The sequence below is a fragment of the Lethenteron reissneri genome, chromosome 14 (assembly GCF_015708825.2).
Source record: "Lethenteron reissneri isolate LAM-NWPU_2019-01 chromosome 14, ASM1570882v1, whole genome shotgun sequence".
NCBI classification, from domain to species: Eukaryota; Metazoa; Chordata; class Hyperoartia; order Petromyzontiformes; family Petromyzontidae; genus Lethenteron; species Lethenteron reissneri.
Genome location: NC_083792.1, coordinates 11744012 through 11764487, shown reverse-complemented (window position 1 = coordinate 11764487; position 20476 = coordinate 11744012). Strand labels below are relative to the sequence as shown.

At 45.9% G+C, this 20476-nt stretch overlaps 1 protein-coding gene across 2 annotated transcripts in view; it reads left to right on the top strand.

The window, feature by feature from the left end:
* Positions 1-20476, top strand: part of LOC133342394 (cysteine-rich motor neuron 1 protein-like) — a 71330-nt gene that overhangs the window by 26377 nt on the left and 24477 nt on the right. For both annotated transcript variants that reach the window (XM_061551541.1, XM_061551540.1), the window contains 5 exons: positions 2183-2425; positions 4555-4681; positions 6477-6595; positions 13094-13276; positions 14335-14541. In XM_061551541.1, the coding sequence (XP_061407525.1) occupies positions 2183-2425; positions 4555-4681; positions 6477-6595; positions 13094-13276; positions 14335-14541 (879 nt within the window). The remainder of the gene's footprint in view (positions 1-2182; positions 2426-4554; positions 4682-6476; positions 6596-13093; positions 13277-14334; positions 14542-20476) is intronic.

The window sequence follows — 20476 nt, the reverse complement described above, 5'->3', positions numbered from 1 at the left end:
TATTCGTACCATAAGCAGACAATTAAGCATTGCATTGTTTGTATATGTGTGCTGTATTGTGTAAGCTGAACATAACAGCAAAATGTATTTGTTTAATGTAGGGGAAGAGTAAATACACATATACTGTGGTACTTGAATGTGAACTTACTTTGTACACACCATTATTAATAACAGCAGCATGATTGCTGAGCTGCACGATATCTTACGGTCTCATAAACGTTTCTGCACATTCTAAAACGTTTCTAATTTTTGCTCGTATTATATCTCACTCGTTTTAGTCTTTTTTTTATCGTCGTCTTTTCCCTGCCGCAGTATTTATACTGAAAGGGAGACCGTCATCACCTTGCCCCACAGGAACTTTGTAAACGATTCCCTCTATTTCTTACCCTCTGTGCCCACGTCGCTTGCCAAGCCTCGTATATCCCCGTTCATTAATTGTAACAGATGTTACATCTCGTGCCTTGGAGAAGTTTTCCCAATTTTCTTTGGGCACCATGGGATTTGGGAATTTCTGAACCAATTATGAAGAATAACACTCTCTATTTATTGTCATCCATCACAATCATCGATCGTGGTTTTTTTATTCTTTCTAGGGCCAGATAGTGGCTCTAATGTGGGAGCAGCAGACACTCAAGCGTGCGATCGTGAGTTCAAATCCTGGCCCGGATCGATGCCTGCTGGTTAATCAAAGAGCCACCGCCGAATGAGAAATATCGGCGAGAAGTCAGTGGGAGTTTTCCTTTGGAAACAGTTCTCCAATTGCTCATTGCCATCATCAGCCATGGTAAAATCCACTGCTAGATGAAGGCCACCACAAGCTTGACTCCTCTCACAATCCTGTGTACGCAATAATCCATCTGGTGCCTGACTGTATTGCTCCATCTCCTCGAGTGAGCGTCCTCTCAGACACGTCCCACTCCCCTAGCCACGGACGCATAACAAGATGGGCGCTGTGAATAATGTTCGTGACGCATTCCCAGTTTCATCACAGTTGTGCTATTGGAGTCATGTCAGGAGACGAAGAATCCATTCTTTATGCCCAACAATCCATGCTCCATCCCCCGTGGTGTAGAATAGAACGGCCGAAAGAATCAGCATTCGTAGAATTTCTTCTGCGATGTCTTCAAATGACTGTTCATGCCTTGTTACATTGGAAAATGTTTACTCTGTGGCAGTGCAACTGACATTTTTAATTGTCAAGAGTTTGTATTTAGCTAATTTAAGTAAACATGTGTTGTTATCGCATGTAGATATATATCGCGCCTTATTCCAAGGCGCTGAACAGCAATCATAAAATCGTACATAAGATGATAGTCGTTGAGATAAAGAGTGGGGTTATTGAAAGCGGTGCTGTAGTTCTGGTAACAGTTAGGACAACGGGCTGAGACTGACTTTCTCCACTTGAGAAGCTCGCTTAACCACGGGTGGTCGAAATCTAGATTTGAACTCAGTATCTCGGCTCATTGCTGTGAACCGGAGTCGCCCGGGGATACATTGTTTTAACTTTCAAATCATTCATGATTGTGCATTACCTTCATCATCATCATCAGTGTTCCTTAACGATCACAATGAGGCCCCAGTGTTCACAATCGAGTGCACGCACCAGGCATGTAAGAATCCAACCCCACTTCGTACGATTCCTTGGATTCAATATTGGGGGGGTCATGATTTGATACGATTATTTTGTCTCCGTATTTATTGTTTGTTACACATGCTCTATCCCGTTTGTTTAGTCTAGTTCCATTAGCCTAAACGTAACATATCATATTAATCATCATCAGTGTGGTTGAAATGGGCCTTGGCTTGAGGAATGAAAAGCGACACACTGGATAGCTACGTCACTGAGCATCAGAATTATATCCACTGCTGGCTGAAGGCCTCACCAAAGCCACCATTTGTTGTTATCTTATGTAGCTATATATCGCACCTTATTTTATTATTTCCATTCTACGTGACTTTACCGAAAGAACCAAGAAGATAAAGCCACCATCGCCATCTCTCACAAGCCACCAGAGATGTGACAATAAATCTACCATATATACACACAATTTCCATGCATATTGTAAACAATCACGGACCTTGCACACGCACACTTCCACACGCGCATCGCGACCGTAAGAACCCTATTGCAATCAATACACCGAGCGCACCGTGATCGTGATTTTCCCCATTACGTTTGCAGTCGTGCCGCCCAGCTGCAACGGCGTGCGCTGCGCCGAGGCCAAGCCCCCGCTGTGCCCGCCCGACTCGGCGCTGCGGGGCGGCGAGCAGGCGGAGGGAGAGTGTTGCCCGCGTCCCTCGCGCTGCGAGTGCGAGCGGGAGCGCTGCGTGCCCACCGTGTGCCAGCCTGGACACCGCCGCGTGCTGCTGTCGCACGCCACGGGACAGCCCGGGGACTGCTGCCCCCAGTACGGCTGCACTGCCGGTGAGAGGCGCGCGCGTCGCTCCGCGCTGGATTCTCTGCGGATGGAAGCGGTGTCCTTCGTTTAAACGGGGAGATGCAAAATATAGGCGCCCCCCCCCCCCCCCCTTTGCCACCGTCCACTATCTCAGGCTTAATTGAATTGGATTCTTTGGCATGTGACGCGTGCATGAATATGTGTGTGCGCGCGCATAAGAATGGATTGCTTAGCAAATTATGTAAATTGTTTATATGGGATTCATTTGCTGGGCGCACGTTATAAATGAGCGAGACGATACAGATGAGACAGACAATACTGAACAAACAGACGATACAAATAAGACACACAACTTACATATCAGATATACAATACAATGTCACAATTCATATTGCGATAGAGTATATTTAATTGCAGATGAGACATCCTGCTAATTGAGGCCATCTAGTTTTATTTCTCCATTCATGTTGCATCATATAACTGCCCCCCCCCCCCCGTCAGTTACAAATAAAACATTGAGAAAGTCAGTGTTTTATGTTTTCTTCTACTCAAATCAGGCTCGCATCTCGCCACCGGCGGTTGTAAAAAAAACATTGAAACTAATCACTAATTTCCATTCATTGTCCATGAGCAACAATTCGGCTTGCGGCAGTCTGACCAAGCTCGATATAAAAGCTACCCAGCGGGGGAGTGGTGGTGGGGGGGGAGAAAGAGAACAAATAAAACCATCATGAAGCCTGACTTTGGGAGCTCGAACTGAACTGCGCACAGCTGGTTCACGTTTCTGTGAATTCTAGCGAGTTCCTGGGGGACTGGTGAGAGGCCTGGGTTTGTGGCGTCATGCGTCAAACCCAGCGAAATTTACGGAGGCCCCCTCGGGAGGGTGCCCAAAGACACCTTCATTTACGAGCCGAAGGAAATTCTTCACGTGATTTTATGGCATCGCTCATGTGCTTTTGATGTCACGAGTTGTTTTTCTTTTTCTTCATGGTTTTCACATGCATCTTGATGTGAATCGTAAACTGCACGAGGTGGGCGTCTTCAATAGCCAGCACAAGTCTACGTGCAGATCCAGCAAGTGCGCTGCCGGAGATGGTGACAGGCACCTGCTTTTTATTCGGTCCAGATTTTGTCCTTCGTATATTCATGAATTGATTAATGTTTAGCTCCCGCATCTGTTTAAAATGATATAATAAGATAATTGGTAAACATCTTAGATCAGTGGTGGGGGGACATTTTTTTGCCGTGGGGAGTAATTTTTGCCATGGGTCGCATAGGCCTTATAAATACATTTGACAGGCCGCACATTAGCACACGCATGTTCAGTGACTTCTATTCCTGCAAGGGTCTCTTGCAGTGGCAGAACAGAGTGAGAAAAAACTGTAAACGGTTTTTTCTAGGTGGCTCAGCCATTTGAGCAAATGGCTCATAATCGGAGGTTTGTGAGTTCATATCCTGATTGGGTGTTGAATCAGCCCATTATCCCTGTATGGTCGATAAATTAGGTACCGCTCAACAGTGGTTGGCCTCTGGATAGACCCCCACCCTCCATTATAGGTATGAGGAATTTCCACCAGTGGCTCAGGGCTGTAAATGGAAGATATGCACCCCGCCTCAATGCTCATTTGAGCAGAAAATCACTTTGACTCTTTCTTTAGTGTTTGCAGATAACAATCAATCCCCTCTGGTACCAAATGAAGGCAGCTAAGATGCTGGCGGTGATGGATAAATATCACTTGCGGTCTGCTTGAAAGTGGTAGGCCTCATGTGGCCATGGGCTGTATTAAATGAAGTTTTTTGGCCCATGGTTCTTAGGGTCCCTGCCTATAGAGTTTAGATGAATGACATTTTTGGCGACAGAGGTTTTTCTTCGTCTTCAGAATTAAGCGAAATAATTGTAAAATGGTTATTCATGTTTTTATTGGATCACTGTTTTGCTTGTACGGTTGACATCATACGTGGTAACATTAATCGTGGTATTAAAAAAATAAAGCGAGAAAATGTATATATACCTTTTTAGTCCCACGGCCACCCACTCCGCTTTCACTCGTACCGCCATGCCACCGTGTTCTCATTGGCAGCGAGGCGGTACATCAACGGGAGTCACACGGGACGCGGCTTTGACCCTTGGCTGTTTGCTCTGTTGCCGTCCCAGCCGCTGTGGGGCTCGACTGCAGCCAGGAGACGTGCTCCCTCCAGCAGGACACGGCCTGTCCGCCTGACAGCTTCGCCGTTTTCGGCGGCGGGATGAGCGGAGACGGTTGCTGCCCGCAGCCACCCAGGTGACAGTCGGTGGCCACGCGTCGTGCACAATGCGACGGAATAATAATGAGAATAACAACTGCACGGACATTTGATGAAAATAGAACTGCAAGACGCCTCTGCTGTAGGAGACGCCGGCCCGAGGTGAGAAAAGATGGTAAAAGTTGCTCTGCACGTTTCGGACAGTGGCCAAGACGCAGGCTTATCTGCCCTTCGTCAAGAGTTGGCCTTTCCCACCGCCGGTGCATCCCACTGCAGAGGCGTCCTTGCAGGTGCTGTTTTCATCAAGTTGTCCCCGCAGCTTCTTAAAAGTGCTTTCCCGTACAGCCATTTCGTCAATCCACTGCAGACAATGGACTCTGCCTCCATGCCGTATCAGTCATGGGCGTTGCTTGATCACACTCTATCACGCCGGTCAAGTTTGATTGGCGGAGGGGGGTACACCGTATCGGCGGCAGGGTGGCGCAGTGGTAACATGCGCGCCTCGCGGATAAAAAGGTTCCTAGGTGAGATTGCTTCCTCGGGCGCCGTTGCATGTGGAGTTTGTGTGTTCTCTCTCCCCCCCTGTTTTGCATGGGTTTCCTCCGGATTCTCCAGTTTCCTCCGATAGCTAAAAAACCAAACAAACAATGCAACTGGCATCGGCCAAACATCCCAAAAGCTGAAACATTACTTGCAACCGACTCAGTTGGCATGACGACAACATCGCCCCCTGCCGCAAAACACGTGGCAGGACCCTCCTGAAAAAAAGCATCTTGAGACTCCGCGAGGCTTCCCTGGGTAACAGAAGCGAAACATTGCTGCGAGGATTTGCCACTGATTTTGTTAGCTATGGCCGGGAATTGAACTCGGATTACCACATTCGTAGCGCAGTGCGCCAACCATTGTGCCTTGTAAAGGCACCCTGAAATCGGTCACCTCCACAGGTTGACACTTTATTTCTGAAGGTGTTTCTACAGCGAGTTTTATTTAATGATTTGTTTCACGTTAATTGCGTTGGGGATGTAATTGATCGTTTAAAAACACAAGCGAGAAAATGTGTTATATTTCCTGTATGTGTATACAGGCAATGGCACTTCTTGAGATCACTTGAATCGAGAGGCTGGAGGGATAGAGAGAGCGGACAATGGTTATTTGTGTTTATGCCGGACGTGTTTGAGTTGCTGCTGTTGTTTGTGCTTGTGCACCGACGCCAGTGCAGCAGCAGAGTCACCAAATTATTTTCTGCAATGTACTGGTGGGGGAGTAAGTAAATAAGTAAAGTTCTGATAAGAGAACACGTTGGTATATAAGCACAGTTGGGACTTGCTCCTGGGGGTGTGCATATATCCAGATTCCACTGTGTATAGAGAAAGAAGAAGAAATAAACAAGTAAGTATAAATAAAGACGTACGAATAGCAACTTAATTCAGCAGAAAAAAACCCACAACGGACGGAGCGATGCTTTCTTGCGGAACGTGGGTGAATATTCTTGCCAGAGAGATTCTCCTTAGATCTCAGTAGGTGGCACAGAATTAAACAATATTCCGTCGACAACAAAAGGATAATTTAAGGGCATGGTGACGCGTGCAGTTGGAACGCGGCTAACGCATTGAGAGAATGTAACTTGTCGGCAATATATTCCCCCCGTTGCCAGTCCTACACAAATAAAGAATCTTGGCGCGTACGACGTAAGTTGCCTTCTTTGGCAAAACAACTTTGAGGAAATAAAAAAAACAAGTCAACAATCTCATCTTCAAAGGCCTCTCTGATGTGCTGCTGCTGCTGCTGCCGCTGCTGCTGCTGCTGCATCGCTGTGTCTGGCCCGGCCTCTAGGTGCGAGTGCCCGGGGGTCTGTGAGCTGCCTCGGTGCGAGGCGGAGAGCGAGCCTCGTCTCATCACGGCCGGCGACGGCAACCCCGGCAGTTGCTGCGACGTGTACGAGTGCACGAACGGTGGGTACTGTTCAGCATGGGTGCCGATGGCCAGCACGCGGTACACACACACACACACTCACACGGGATATGCTCGCATGCGTTGACTATGTATGGTGCGAAATAATATCAACATACATACAAACATGGGAGCTATTGGCCACCACGTACGCAACACAAATATGGACTCTGCTGGGAAGTACGCAATGGCAGTGCTGTAACCCAATGGAGGCCCGAAGCAGAAACTTTGCTAATCGGAGGTGAGATGATTGACTGGGAGGCTGTTGATCGACATGCAGTTGCTGTTTTGATGACATCCGTTTTGTGGTTTTCCACGTAACAACCTGAGCCGTGGGACGGCAGTGTCACCTTCAACCCCAAAATATAAATTTGACAGCGGTGTATTCGCAGTCCACCAAATGTCCAAGTAATTGCATGGCTAAATCACTTATAACTTGGTCTCTCAAGGTTGCTCTACACAAGCCATACGAATAAAAAAGAGCTCGTCAGGATACACAACTTGTATCGCAAATTATTAATTGACAGCACACAATAAAATGCACCTCAAGTGTTTTATGAATTGTGAGTTTTTTTCTAATGTTTATTAGGAACTGTATTCCATCTGATATTTGCTTAGTTTGTCTTGCACCACTACTGGAAACACGCATCACACACGAACCAACCCTTTCACCTTCGCGGAATTGTTTGATTTCCTGTGCACCTTGACTGCAATGCCACTCCTACTCTTTTCCCTCTGTGGGATAAAAACAAGGGGTTGAACGTAGCACCTTTCTGACTGGCAGTTTCGCTGAGCTGTACGTATCTTGGAAGCGAGAGGATTATAATTGGAGTGGTCAGCTGTGGCAAAGGGTCTATTTGGACAGCATCGCCAGTGGAAGCTCACATACGTCCAGTAATCATTGCAGATTGTCTGGCATTAAGCGTTTCACAAGGGGTGTTTCTTTTTTTTATGTTCGCCAGTTCTCCCCAGTGATTGAAACAATGGGGCAAGTTTATTCAATTCCATCCCCCACCCCCACCAGCCCCAACTCTGTTCACCCAGCAGTATAAATGGTTACGCCACAGTTCGTCGAGCAGCTGGTTGCACGCGGTGTATGTATGTAGGTTGAACTTCTTTCGCACCCTACGTAGCCAACCGTGCTAATTGGATATGCGGGGGACGGACAACAAACCAAATAGAAAAAGCAGTTCTAAATAAATTAGTTTTCAATTTAGATTTCAAAGTGCATAAATCCAGTGGCTTCCCAATATTGGAAGAGGAGGGGCATTGTAGACGGCCACAAAAGCACATCTGAAAGTGCTCAATGGTGCGGCAAAGTGTGGGTTACCCCCCTACCTCTTCCATGTCGTCCGGCCAGCATTGGAATGTACGCCAAATACCCTCGACGAGAAGAGCCCTCTGGAGCTCCCCCGAGTGGAGGCCCTTCCACCAGCAGTGGCGTGGGCAAGCAATTGTAGGGCTGCACCTTGACCTTTACCACACTAAGGTTACATTGTCTGGACTCAGGTTTTACAGGAATTCTGGATCACCTTCTTTTTTGGACATTCCGTGTTGGTATGAATAGGGGTCTTATCTATATTGTCGTAACCTTTCCTCAAAATCCCCATACTCACCCACTGATTTTCAAAATCAAAGTCTCAACGTTGTAAGTGCATGTGTGGATTTAAGTTTTGCAAAGCCACCCCTTCTGTGTTGTTGATGACATTTTTAGCTGGAGAGCAAAATTAGTGGCATTTTGGAGTTCGAGTTTAAGCCACGCCAAGAACTCAGACGCACGTGTGTGTGTGTCACAGTTGTAGATAGTGCACGACCGGCACAGGGGCACATGTGCAAATGTATGTTGTCGTATTTCACTTGATTCTCTACACTGCGGATTTAAGGCTTCATTGCTACAAACCAAACACCAAAAGAGAGAGAAGAGAAAAAAACCTTGATTTCCTTGGACCATCAAAGCTGTCCTGTTCCTGCCATACCAAATATAGATGCTTGTGACAGAGAGCAAACACCCTGATGCGGCCTTGGAATGCTAAAAAAAAAACGTTTACATTGGTTGACTCTCTGGCACGATGAAAACAAAATAGTGTTTCTTCATGTATAGATATATATGCATGTATGTTGAACTTCTTTCGCATGATACGTAGCCAACCGTGCTCATCAGAGGTGTGGCGGAAGGACAACAAACTAAACACCAAAAGCAGTTCTAAAAATACGAGTGGCTTCCTAATATCGGAAGAGCGTTCCGGAAAGCCACAGAATCGCATCTGAAAGCGCGCGATGCAGTCACCATCTTTGTTGGGTGGCTCGCCAAAAGCCGCTGTGATGATGACCAGAGCTCGCGTAATGGTTTATGCTCCTTTAGTATGTTTGCCTGTGGTGTTACCAATCCTGCAAAAACATTTTCCTTCTCAGTGCCAAAATGCAAAAGTAGAAGGGCGACACGTACTGCGCGTGTTGATTCGTTAAAGTAATAATTAAAGCACGTCTGCCGAGGAGACGGAGCATCGACATTGGTATGCATTTAGGAACTAAGTGGATCATAGCATCGCAAGATCAGGAGGGAGCACCGTTATTGGGGAGGCCTTTATCCAGCAGTGGATTGAACATGACTGATGAGAATGATGATGGAAACAAACAAATAATTAGTCAACAGACTGCCAAGGTGAAGGCTTTCCCACACTGCGTCAGCCATGGGCGCTTTTGACCTTACTATACCATGCCGTTCAGTGCAGCTTAGTGAAGGGGGAGCCCGTGATTGGTTCAGATATTACTCGCCACTGATGTAAGCTGTGGCCGGTCATCGGGTTCATTGCGTAGTTCGCTATCAACTGCACCCCCCCACCCCGCTCCTCCAATAATTATTAATGCATTACTAGTCGTTTAGAATAGTATGATTGAGAACCTTTAGTGTCCTCATTAAATTTGTGTGTGGATGGTTTATAGCAAATGCTCATACCGCATTAATTCATTCACATCTTACAGACTGTTTTAAGAAATTATGAAGCGAGAAAAGTTATTTCATACTAATTGGCTATTGATCAGTTACCCAGTCGTTGAAAGTACAATCAATAGGTGGAAACTAATAGAATTTTGACAACATTTACTGCTTGTTGATCAACGAATTAAATCCGAAGATAATTACGTAGAACAGCATACATACAGTTGCACCCGTGCTCTGATTTAGTTAACATCGATTCTTAAGTGGATAAGACGTGCATTGAACTGTGCATGTAAACAGGGGATGTTTCTCAGTTTATTTCCCGTGCTGTATTCCCGATAGAGAGGCGTCAAGTGCTCGCGTAATGCATGATGATCCTGGTGACCTGAATAAATTTCTGGCCACGGCTAACATCAGTGGCAAGTGATGTCTGCACCGGTCATGGTGGGTCTCCTCTTCTCCATCCTGCATTAGCTAGGATGAAGAAGTATGGTCAGACAACCCCAATTACTTAAATATGATCGAGACTACTAATGGCTGCTACAATCCCCACAATTTAACAACTGATGTATTGCTTCCATCGGGGTTTTTGGTGAGGATGGAGGGAGTTTGGGTGGGGGGCGAAATCATTACACCCATATACAATATCTATCATATCCACTAAAATAGATTTATTGGACACGGAGCCTTAACTTGTCTATGCACGCACGGGAAGAACAGGCATGATCTCACACACGTATAGGTGTGAATGAGATAAGAAGGATGCATTTTAACATTCATGTGTGTGAATGCACCAACAGCTTTAGATGTGTCTCAGCAACACACAGAAAAGTTCCTGTCTGTGTATGAGCTTGCAAAATATTAGACAAAGGCACATAAAAAAGATACTAATATTTTCTACAGTACTTGTACAATGAGATTAATAAATAAAAAAACTGCACATATATAACATACATATTAAAGGGTACATTAATATATATTTTTGAAAAAAAATGCCTCCGCATTATTGAATAAAGAGTTCAGGGTTTGAATAGCAGCACAATGGTTAGTGTCCGGTGCCATGAACCTGCTTTCCTGATTTCGATCCCCGACCACAGTTAACATCAGTGGCTTTCGACCCCTTACCCTTCACAAACCCACGATACTGACCAGCTTGGTGAAGTACAAACAAACAAACAACCCCCACAGACGGCACAGGATGGATATGGCCTTCGTCAAGCAGTGGCTTAACAGAAGGGCTGTAAATTGTTTGTATTGTATAATCAATACGGCACTTGGAAACAGTGCTTTTAAATAGTGTAAACGCCACATTGACGCTAAAATCGTATTTATTGTTTTTGATGTAACAAACAAAAATTAATGTTAAACTATAAATAACTTTACGGTGAGTATGAAGCCTTTCGCATCATCACAATTACAAGACTGGTGATCGCTTACAGACTCTTTGGCCTTCTTTGTTAGCGGCATCGACATTGTTTGAAACTGCAAGACAAATGCTTGACAGCTTAATGAAGAGAAAGTTACTGGGTAACGTAGCGTATTAAACGGCATGCCGTGGCAAGAATCCAGTCTTGGCATCGTCCTAAATTGTGGAGGAGGGAGGCGGGAATGTTAACCAGTGCCAAATGCCTGCAGCAGTTAGAGGCCACCTAATGGGCTGCATTTTTCAATCAGAAAGGAAAATTGGCTCCTGGGAATAATGGACGATTTGGTAGTAAAGTGGACAAACGGAAGAGAAGGCCGTTTTTTTGTTGAATTGGCCACTTTAGAAACAGTTGACCTCAAATTAGCGGCGGTGCTGTTCCAAGTTTGTTTTGGAAACCTCTTTTTGTTTGTTTTTTTATTTGTGCCGCGACTCTTCGCTCTGGACGACGCTTCTTGTCTGTGGATGATTGCGTCCAGCGAGAACATGGGAAGACAAAAAGAGAATACAGCTGCACTGATCACCGCAGATGTTGTTATCTATGTTTTGCGCTGATGGCATTCTACCAGTAGTGTAGGTAATTATTTACATGGTATTGTCTGAGGATAGCAGTCCTTCATTTCTGCTCATTCTGGTCCAAACGTCCCACAATAGAAACTCAATTATTGAAAAAAATCAATTTCGAATCATAATATAATTTTGCGGAAAACCATCGTGTTAATAGTAAAATTGAAAAATAGTATACAAACCATTGTCAATCCACTGCTGGATGGAGCCCTCTCGACACTGTATTGGCCATGGGGGTTGTTTGTGCATACTTCACCACGTTAGTAAGTACGAGTTGCTGAAGGGGCAGCAGTGGGTTCACAGAGCCATTTGAGACTTCGCTAGCAAATAATGTTAGCCATAACCGGGACTCAGGTCGGGTTTACAGTGCAGTTAAACAATAAATATTACTCAAAATCCAGTACAGTTTGCCAAAGATGTCTAATGATTGGTTGCTAAAGCATACATTGGGTTGATAAAACATATAAATGTTAATTCATGATTACATAAATGAGTTTGAAAGTAATTTATTTTGTGTGTGTGAGAGAGTGAGAGAGGGAGAAGTCAATAACGTTGTCAATAAGCAGATGTATCGATGCATGAGCCAGATGGGAAAAGGGCCCAAAGCTCGTTCCACACATTCTCTGATGGATGATTGTGCAATGATGCTCGGGCTGTGTGCCTGGGCAGGTTTGCTTGGAGGTATAATCGTAATAATGTTCTTTATTTTGCATCAACAGTCTCAAGACTCGTCTTAAAGAGGGTATCCAAGACAATTTGTACTTATATACTTTATTTATTTTCATATATTTATTTTTAGTGTACTTGCTTACCTTTCCCGTACTTTGCACTCCTCTCGTGTTTACGTAATGTTTGTTGTTTTGTAACTTTCTGACCCGCCCCTACTGGACATCTGTGAAAAAGAGCTTCATAGCTCATCGGATTCCTCCAGGATAAATAAAGATTCTGATTCTGAATTAAACGAGTGTTTGGTATCTGGGAGAAAAAATCTGAGCACTTGGAGAGAGCCCACACATATAGTGGGATAACACACAAAGGTTCATACACATGGATCCACAATCTATTTGTTGTACTGACATCTGGGTTTGGGAGCTCTATGTGACACACAACCTTTGCCTGCAAAGTTCTAGATTACAGCACTTAACTGCCAGCTCTTCTGGTTTCCTAGTCCCGTTTTTCCATTGGCGCATCTGAGCCGAGCCAGCGTGGCGTCGTTATGGTGCGGGTGATTTTCCACTGGCTGTTTGCCATTTTGGGCCACAAAACCAAACCGTGATACGCTGGCCTCACTAGGCATCCGAATCAGGCTCTGGGTCAAGCAGGGCCAGGTATGGGGCTAATACTAAGTGCCTTGTGCGTGACGCTATCCAGAATGCAACTCAATTACAGCGTCTCCGTGCCATCTACGTGCTTCCCAAACTCGTCCATTTGTAGTCATTCATTGCCCAACAACGGTTCAGCTCTTGCAGTGGAAAAAGCAAACTGGCACTTCCTCTACCGAGCCGGGCTAGGCTCGGCATCACGGCCCGCCGCCGGCGTGACCCGCTTAACCGAGGAGCGGCTGCCTTGCAGAGACGAAGGCCACATGCACCTTCAACGGCGCCGAGTACGGCGATGGGGAGATGTACCGCATGGACGCGTGCCGCTTCTGCCGCTGCCGCAACGGCGTCTCATTCTGCTTCTCGGCGCAGTGCGGCGCGCTCGCGTGCCAGCGCCACTATGTGCCCGACGGGGAGTGCTGCCCCGTGTGCGAGGGTGAGCTGCCGATCACGCCGATGGTGATGATGCTGCTTTTAATGACGTTGATAATGATGACAATGGTGATGGCATTGATACTCTTGTTCCTGCTGCTCATGATTCTGATGCTGATAACGACACTGCTGCTGATGATGATGCAACTGATGCTATTGATGAAAATGATGCTGCTGATTATGCTGATGATAACAATGATGACGATGACACTGCTGCTGCTACTGATTATGATATCTGTATAAATTTTGAAATTGTTTTTTTAATATCAAGATTCTGCTCCTACGTGCAAAAAATTTCCCTTACATTTAAAAACCATTCCCTTCCACACAGTGTTTAATTGACAGTTCAACTCACACCTTGGACAGTATGAACGCAAGTGCTTGTTGTACCATAGCTTATTGCTCATTTAAAATGTACTTCACCAGAATTAAGTTACACTTTGGACTTTCTACAACTCAATTTTAATTATTGCGTAATGTTCTGCATTCATTCAGTTTTTTTGTTCTCTCTTTATTGCAATGGTTATGAGATGTTAATTACTTCGCCTGGTATGCAGGAGGTTGTGGGTTTGATCCTGACCCTGACACCTGAATATTTCTAGTTTGCATCTTCTCCACGTGGTTGCATGGATTTTTCTCCTCGTCCTCCGATTTTTCCCTCTGCATTTAGAATCAACATGCGTTAAAGCATTTGGCTGCTATACATTTGCACATGATAAGTCACTTCGTTGAGCTTTCATTTGTGGCCAGGTCGTGTCTGAAAGAGAGCTATAAAGCTCAGTGGGCATTACCTGGCAACATAAAAATAGTTTATCTACAGCTTTGAATTGATACAAAAAAAAATTCGACCCTAAACTATGACTATTCATCGAATTTCTGGGAGAGTGGGGGATAGGGATGTGAATAAAAAAAAATGTATTACAGACCTAATAACCACGAAACCGTAATCCTTCCGCATGACACAAACCCGAGTAACCGCAAACAACGTTCAACAACGACGACGGCCGTCGAGTGGCCCCTCTGCGTTCTGAGCGAAGGCGTCTCTCTCCGTCCGCTCCGCAGAGCCCGAGATGGACTCGAGGCCGTCGACGCTGCAGATGATGTGCTTCGCCAACGGCCAGATCCGCGCCAATGGCGACCGCTGGCGCGAGGATGACTGCACGTTCTGCCAGTGCGTGAGCGGCGAGCAGCACTGCACGGCCGCCTCCTGCCAGGTGTCCTGCCTCAAGCCCATCTCCGTGCCCGGAGAGTGCTGCCCCGTCTGTGAGGGTGAGCGATCAGCCCCCCCCCCCCACCTGCACGCTCCCCCCAACCCCCCAACCCCTGCCTCCGTCACCCCCCCCCCACCTCCCCCCCCCCCCGCCCAACTCTTCTACCTGACAAAATTGTTTTGGATAGCATTCACCTCAAAATCTAACTTCCCATCAAAAAGGTATGAACATTATTTGATCATGTTATTCGAAGGTTATGATGTCTAACATACGTGCCTACTTACTTACGCACATGCGGTGCATACATGGACCCATGGACTCACGTGGACACCCATAAACTAGTGCAGAGACCAATGGACTTGCATGGAGACCCATAGACTAACATGCAGGCCCATGGACTTGCATAGAGACCAATAGGCTAAATAATACAATAAATTACATTGAGTTGCTTGGGGATTGAGTTCCAGAGGGTGAGGGCGTAGTTGTGAAAAGGGCAGGCCACCCATGGTGTAAGATCTTGTGAGCAAGCATTGTTACAGCAATCATCACTCCCTGCTGGCAGAATAATGCCCAATTGCTAGCCAGTTCTGAGTCACCTTGTCCCGCACAGAGGTAACTGCCACTGGGGATGCCCATTCAAATGGTTGAGATCAGATGAAAGGTGCTTTGAGTTGCTGAGGCAGTCAATAACCGTATAAACGAATGTATGTTGAACTACTTTCGCATCGTACGTAGCCAACCGTGCTCAGGCTTTTTGGGTGAGGTCACGTGAATGTTCAAGTGGTGTACACCAAACCTCCACCCGACACAGCCAATTAGTATGGTTTGTTACGCGAACAGAACGTGCCAATGTGTTACTACTTCAGCACCACCGGTTGTGTGTTAGAGAGCAAAACCCACGCCACGTTTACAACTGAGTACGACGTTTTGCTGGTGATTACAACCTGCACCACGTGGCATTTTGTCAGATGATGCTGGTATGACACTTTTACATTGACGCGACCTCACTCACATTTTTTTTCATCATTAATAATAATGGGCATGAAAGCCTGCATGCAAAGATTATCACTATTATTACGTAAGAAACTTTGATTGCGGTACTCATGAGTAGAAATTTAATCAAATATAAAGCAGAGATATATTTCCCAAATTGTCAATGAGAATGAAGTGAAGGGAGAGGTAGAAAACCATGAACATTACTGAGAAAGTGCCAAAATATTACGAGTGTATTAGCTGCAAAGTGCCTTGTCTGCTCAGATAAATGTAAGCACGCACATCGAGTTCACCTGCGAAGACATCCCGTCAAAACCATTCTGTACGGAAAACGAAAAAGTCACCAGCACTAAGCCAACCTTACCCATGTCTGTCACTCCGAGTGTAACCCCACGTCATTACCATTTTTGGGGTTGGACGTGACGGCTTTACCATTTTTTCCGACAAAGAATCGTTCTGACACCCAAATGGCACCGCTTAACAAGGGTGTTCGGTTGCACGCTCGTATGCACGTCGGCAAAAACAAAAAATATAGAGTGATTGAGACCTCAATAAATTAAGAGAAGGACCTGGGGGACTTGCAGTGGAACGCACGCTCGTTGCGACGCGGCGTGGGATTTCGGGTGCCTGCGGAGCGCACGAGGAATCCGTGGCCGTTTTAAAATTTGCGATCGCGGATCTTGCCGAGGCGGAGAGGGCCCGCCTTTGATGGAAGCCGTGCCCCGCCGTAACCTCGCCACTCCGCGCAGGAATGCTCGCTCAGTTTCCGCGAACGTAAGCGCGAACGTCTTACACGTGTACGCATCCGAGCGCACGCGATTTGTGTGCTGCGGCGCGAGGGAGAAATGCCCAGGCGCTGTCCTGCCTTAACCCTAATCGCTCGGGGGGGAGTTTCTGCTCCGTCTGGTAGGGCGCGCGGGTTCTCTCTCCCCGTCGGTGCCTACGTTGTGTACATTGTTCGCTGGCTCCCTGCCAAATGGCCTACTTTCACCCAAGTACACACCGTACATTTTTTGTTCTTTATAACTCCCTTGTCCTTTTGTGTTGGGATTTGGACGCGGGGGTGGTAGGCGGAGTTTGGGGGTGGGGGGGCTCTTCATGTGACGAGCAGGTCTCCCAGAGGTGGACGGAACGTGGCGGAGAGCGAGTAAATGGCGGTGGCGAGCGATGGGCGCTCTAGCTGGCTGGTCCCCCCAATAGTGACGAAACAAAAGCGTCGTCTGCAATGGAGCGACGGCGACTTTGCGTCCACGCTGCGACGGCGAGCGCCGCAGATGTTCCTTGTGACAAAGCTTCAGTAGTCGCGTGCGCATGCACGGTGAACTTATATCGCACCGTACGTTGCCAACCGTGCTAATCGGAGGTGCGCACAAAAACACAAATAGAGCGCTATTGCTTGTTATTAATTAAAATATTCGTGCAAAAAAAAGTAGAGAGCACATTTTTTTAACCGTTGTGTTTTTTTTCCCACACGACAAAAATTTTTGGGCGAGTGAACCGAGTGACGTGATTTAGTGCTGCCGTTGGACGAAAGGATTCCGAGGCCGGGTGACGTGTCCTGGTGAGGGTTGCCCAGGGGTGGTGTGCCGCATTTGGGCTAAACGTTAGGTGTGAAAACCAACAGGCAAAGCCTGTGTGTGTGTGCGTGCGAATTCACATTGGGTTTTTTTCCGAAAAGAAATTGTTGCTTAACACACTGCCCATTTGAATCACCCTGCCATTTTTTCTTTTCAACAGAGGTGGCTTTTGGCTTTGAACTTTTGTTCCTAAAAAACGATTTTAAAACTAGCTTTTTTTTTGTCAGTTTCAAATTTTACACCGGCTCCCACTTGCAGAAATTATTTTCATACAAAGTCGCTGTTGATTTTGTACATTTGTATGTACACAAAAAATAAACCTGACTTTCCATCGCACATATACGAGATCTCAGGATTCTACCAGCATGGCATTAAAAAGGGCACACTGCGTAGAATAGCATATTTCGAGAAGAAGAAGCAAAAGGATTGCTTTTATAATTTATTTTTGTGGTATGGCGTACTGTGCCAAACAATTGCTCCCAAGTCTGGATAAAGTGAGCGGCTGAATTGATTTTATGCAGATGTGGAATTCCGCCGGAGCATTTTTGCGGCTGTACACGTGCTCGCCTCGAACCCACGGCTTTATCCCCTGTCCACGTGCGAGAGCAACAGCAAGAAAGAAAAAAACAAACAAACAATCTGTGCACCACAAGCACCGACACTCTCACAGCCATCTTAAGAGAGCCAGTGGGATCTGATAAACAGCAGATTTGAATCGATTCTTCACCTAAATCCAGGTGAGAATTTGTGAAAAGGTAGTCCGTAACAAAAACAAGGTGCAAATGGCACTGCATACGACGGGGTTTACATTTGGAAGCACTATTTGTGTTACGGAGCGGCACACACTTTAATGGCTTGTGCACGTGCTATATATTTGACGTTAGGACGTGGATAACATTTAAATAAAGGTGTTAGAGGTAGCGTTGCAACTTCTATTGTGTCCTGCTTATAAGGAAATTAAGATAATAATGGAGTGGTGGCGCAGTGGTTAGCATACTGCACTCTGATAATAGTAATCCGAGTTCAATTTCTGGGCATGGCTCAGATCAGTGAAGAGTGATACCTCAACTAGTTCTAGGGCCTCCACTTAATAAATCTTCAGTGACCATAGTGGTGAAGTAAGGCCAAACAACCCCTTATTACTGATGTACAACCACATTTGCAATGGATTGCTCAAGGGTAAAAAAAAACATTTTTATTGTAACAATAATAATAAAATGCCACATATCTACCTGTTAAAGTCTCACTAGTTCTCAAGACACTTTTTTCAGGGGGTGGTCTTGCAGTTGGATGTTTATCTGGTATCATTGCTGAGTGTTTGTCATGTGGAGGGAATGGGATAACCTCAGAGAAAACCCACGACACACATGACGAAAGGTGTCACTCAACACTGCCACTTTCTGTCCACACGTCCCAGCTCTGGGCCTACAGCACCTAGCAAGCCATGGTGGTCACCTATCCAAGTACTAGCTAGGCTCAACATCTGCTTAGCTTTAGCGTTATTTTGTCATGTGTTTTTAAGAACTTGGTTGAGCACAGTTCACTGGCATACAAGTGCCGGTCACTGGAAAACAATATATACTGAGAGTAATTTCATGCAAACAACATCAGAAATGGTTATCGATATAACGAAGGAGGAGAGACATGAAGTACCCATACATGTATGGGGATACAACTAAACCTGGGATGAATCACATCTTGGTGGCAGGATTGGATTTTTTTAAAGTAACATTAACTGTGTGTAAATTAATGGCCAAAAAGTATTCTTGTCCGACATGAAACGCCATTGGAATAATGAGCCACTGTAAGATGCAATTTTGCTGCATAACCGTGACCCTAAAACACCTTCAGATGCAGCAGTCAGTCACCACGGCGGGTGGGGACGTCAGTGGGATTTTGCACTTGCAGCTGCGGGTCTCTGTGAAGGCTTGTTGCGTTGCATGACGACCCTTTGCAGTCCCATAAGCTGTTTGCCTTGGCACCTTGACAGGCACAATTGCTGCATGATGAATTGCGGTATGCAAAACGTCCAGGGATTACAAAGAGAAGAGAAGAAGATAAGAAAACATTCTCGAAATTTGCAGCACGGCCAGTGCATTGCCAGACGCACGCTCTGGACTCTCCTGTTTGATGCTAAGAACGCAAGCTGATATAATTTGCCTTCCCCAATGGGAATGCTCCGACCACCCAAATTTTATTTAACTTTTTGGAGGTCATCGCATCGGCAGCCGTCTTATTTTTGTCCCCCAGGACAATGTCTTATTCCACTGCCTATTAGAACGTGCCAAATATTTTCAATCAAGAAAGCCGCTGCTCCCTTGCACATATATATCGTTTTCATCACCATCATTATTTCCAAGTGTGACCTATCCACTGCTGCGTGAATGCCTCGACCTATACCCACACCATCTCTCGTGATGGTCTGGTCTGTGTGATGGCCCAATCTATCGCTCTCATGTGAATGAGCTGATCTCATCGCTCCATCTCCACAGTGGTTGTCCTCGCATTCTGTCATCAGTCTCACCCATTGGCCATTCGATGATGCATATTGCCAATGCCCACATACTTTTGTTTACTCTGCTTTTTCTTTCGTATGGCTGATGTAGATGCAGAGCAACAGTTACAATTTCGCATTCTGGTGGTCAAGCCAGATAACTGTGTCAGGAGCAGAGGAGTGCATCGCTGTGATGCTTCCTTTGTATTTGTGGACCGGGCATTGCGTCGTTTTACGTTGCACGGTCTGTTCTGGATGACCACAGTCGCATGCTGGAGAATTTTACATTTGTGCATCAGGTATCCACATCTGCCATGGTTCGTACAACGGATGTGGTTTAGGGTGGACCATGAGCTTCATCGAAGATCAAAACCAGGAAAAAAATGTTGTTGTTGCGTTGGGTTTTTTTTTGTGAGTTATGATGTTGCCTCTGATTTGTCTTAGTCCCCGTGTGCAAGAGCTTTCTTGTCATCTACCAGCGCAATGCCAAGCCTGCATCTTGCTATATCTTGTGCAATCTTCCATTTTTGTTCCATCTTCTTCAGCAGCATCCACGGTTTTGATTCACATCAGGGCCGGGGGGGGGGGGGGAGTTAAAATTAAAAACTTTATTTTGTAAGAAACATTCATGTAGTTTTTTTCGAAGCGCTTTCCCCTGCTGTATGCACTGCTTAAGATATGGCGCTACCGATGTTGCGTCTCTAACATGCGTGGCTGCATAACCGTAGCCTCTAATACACATGATCAGAAACACGCGTGCACGTTCAATCGTATTACACGTTAAAGCAATGTTATTGCCTGTGTCAATACAATCGGGCACGCTCAGACACAATTTTGCTCACAAGGACACATTGTAAAACACAACCAACATCATAGCATTAAACATTGCCTTTGAGCAAATCACCACCAATCTCCATCAGCTCTTAGAA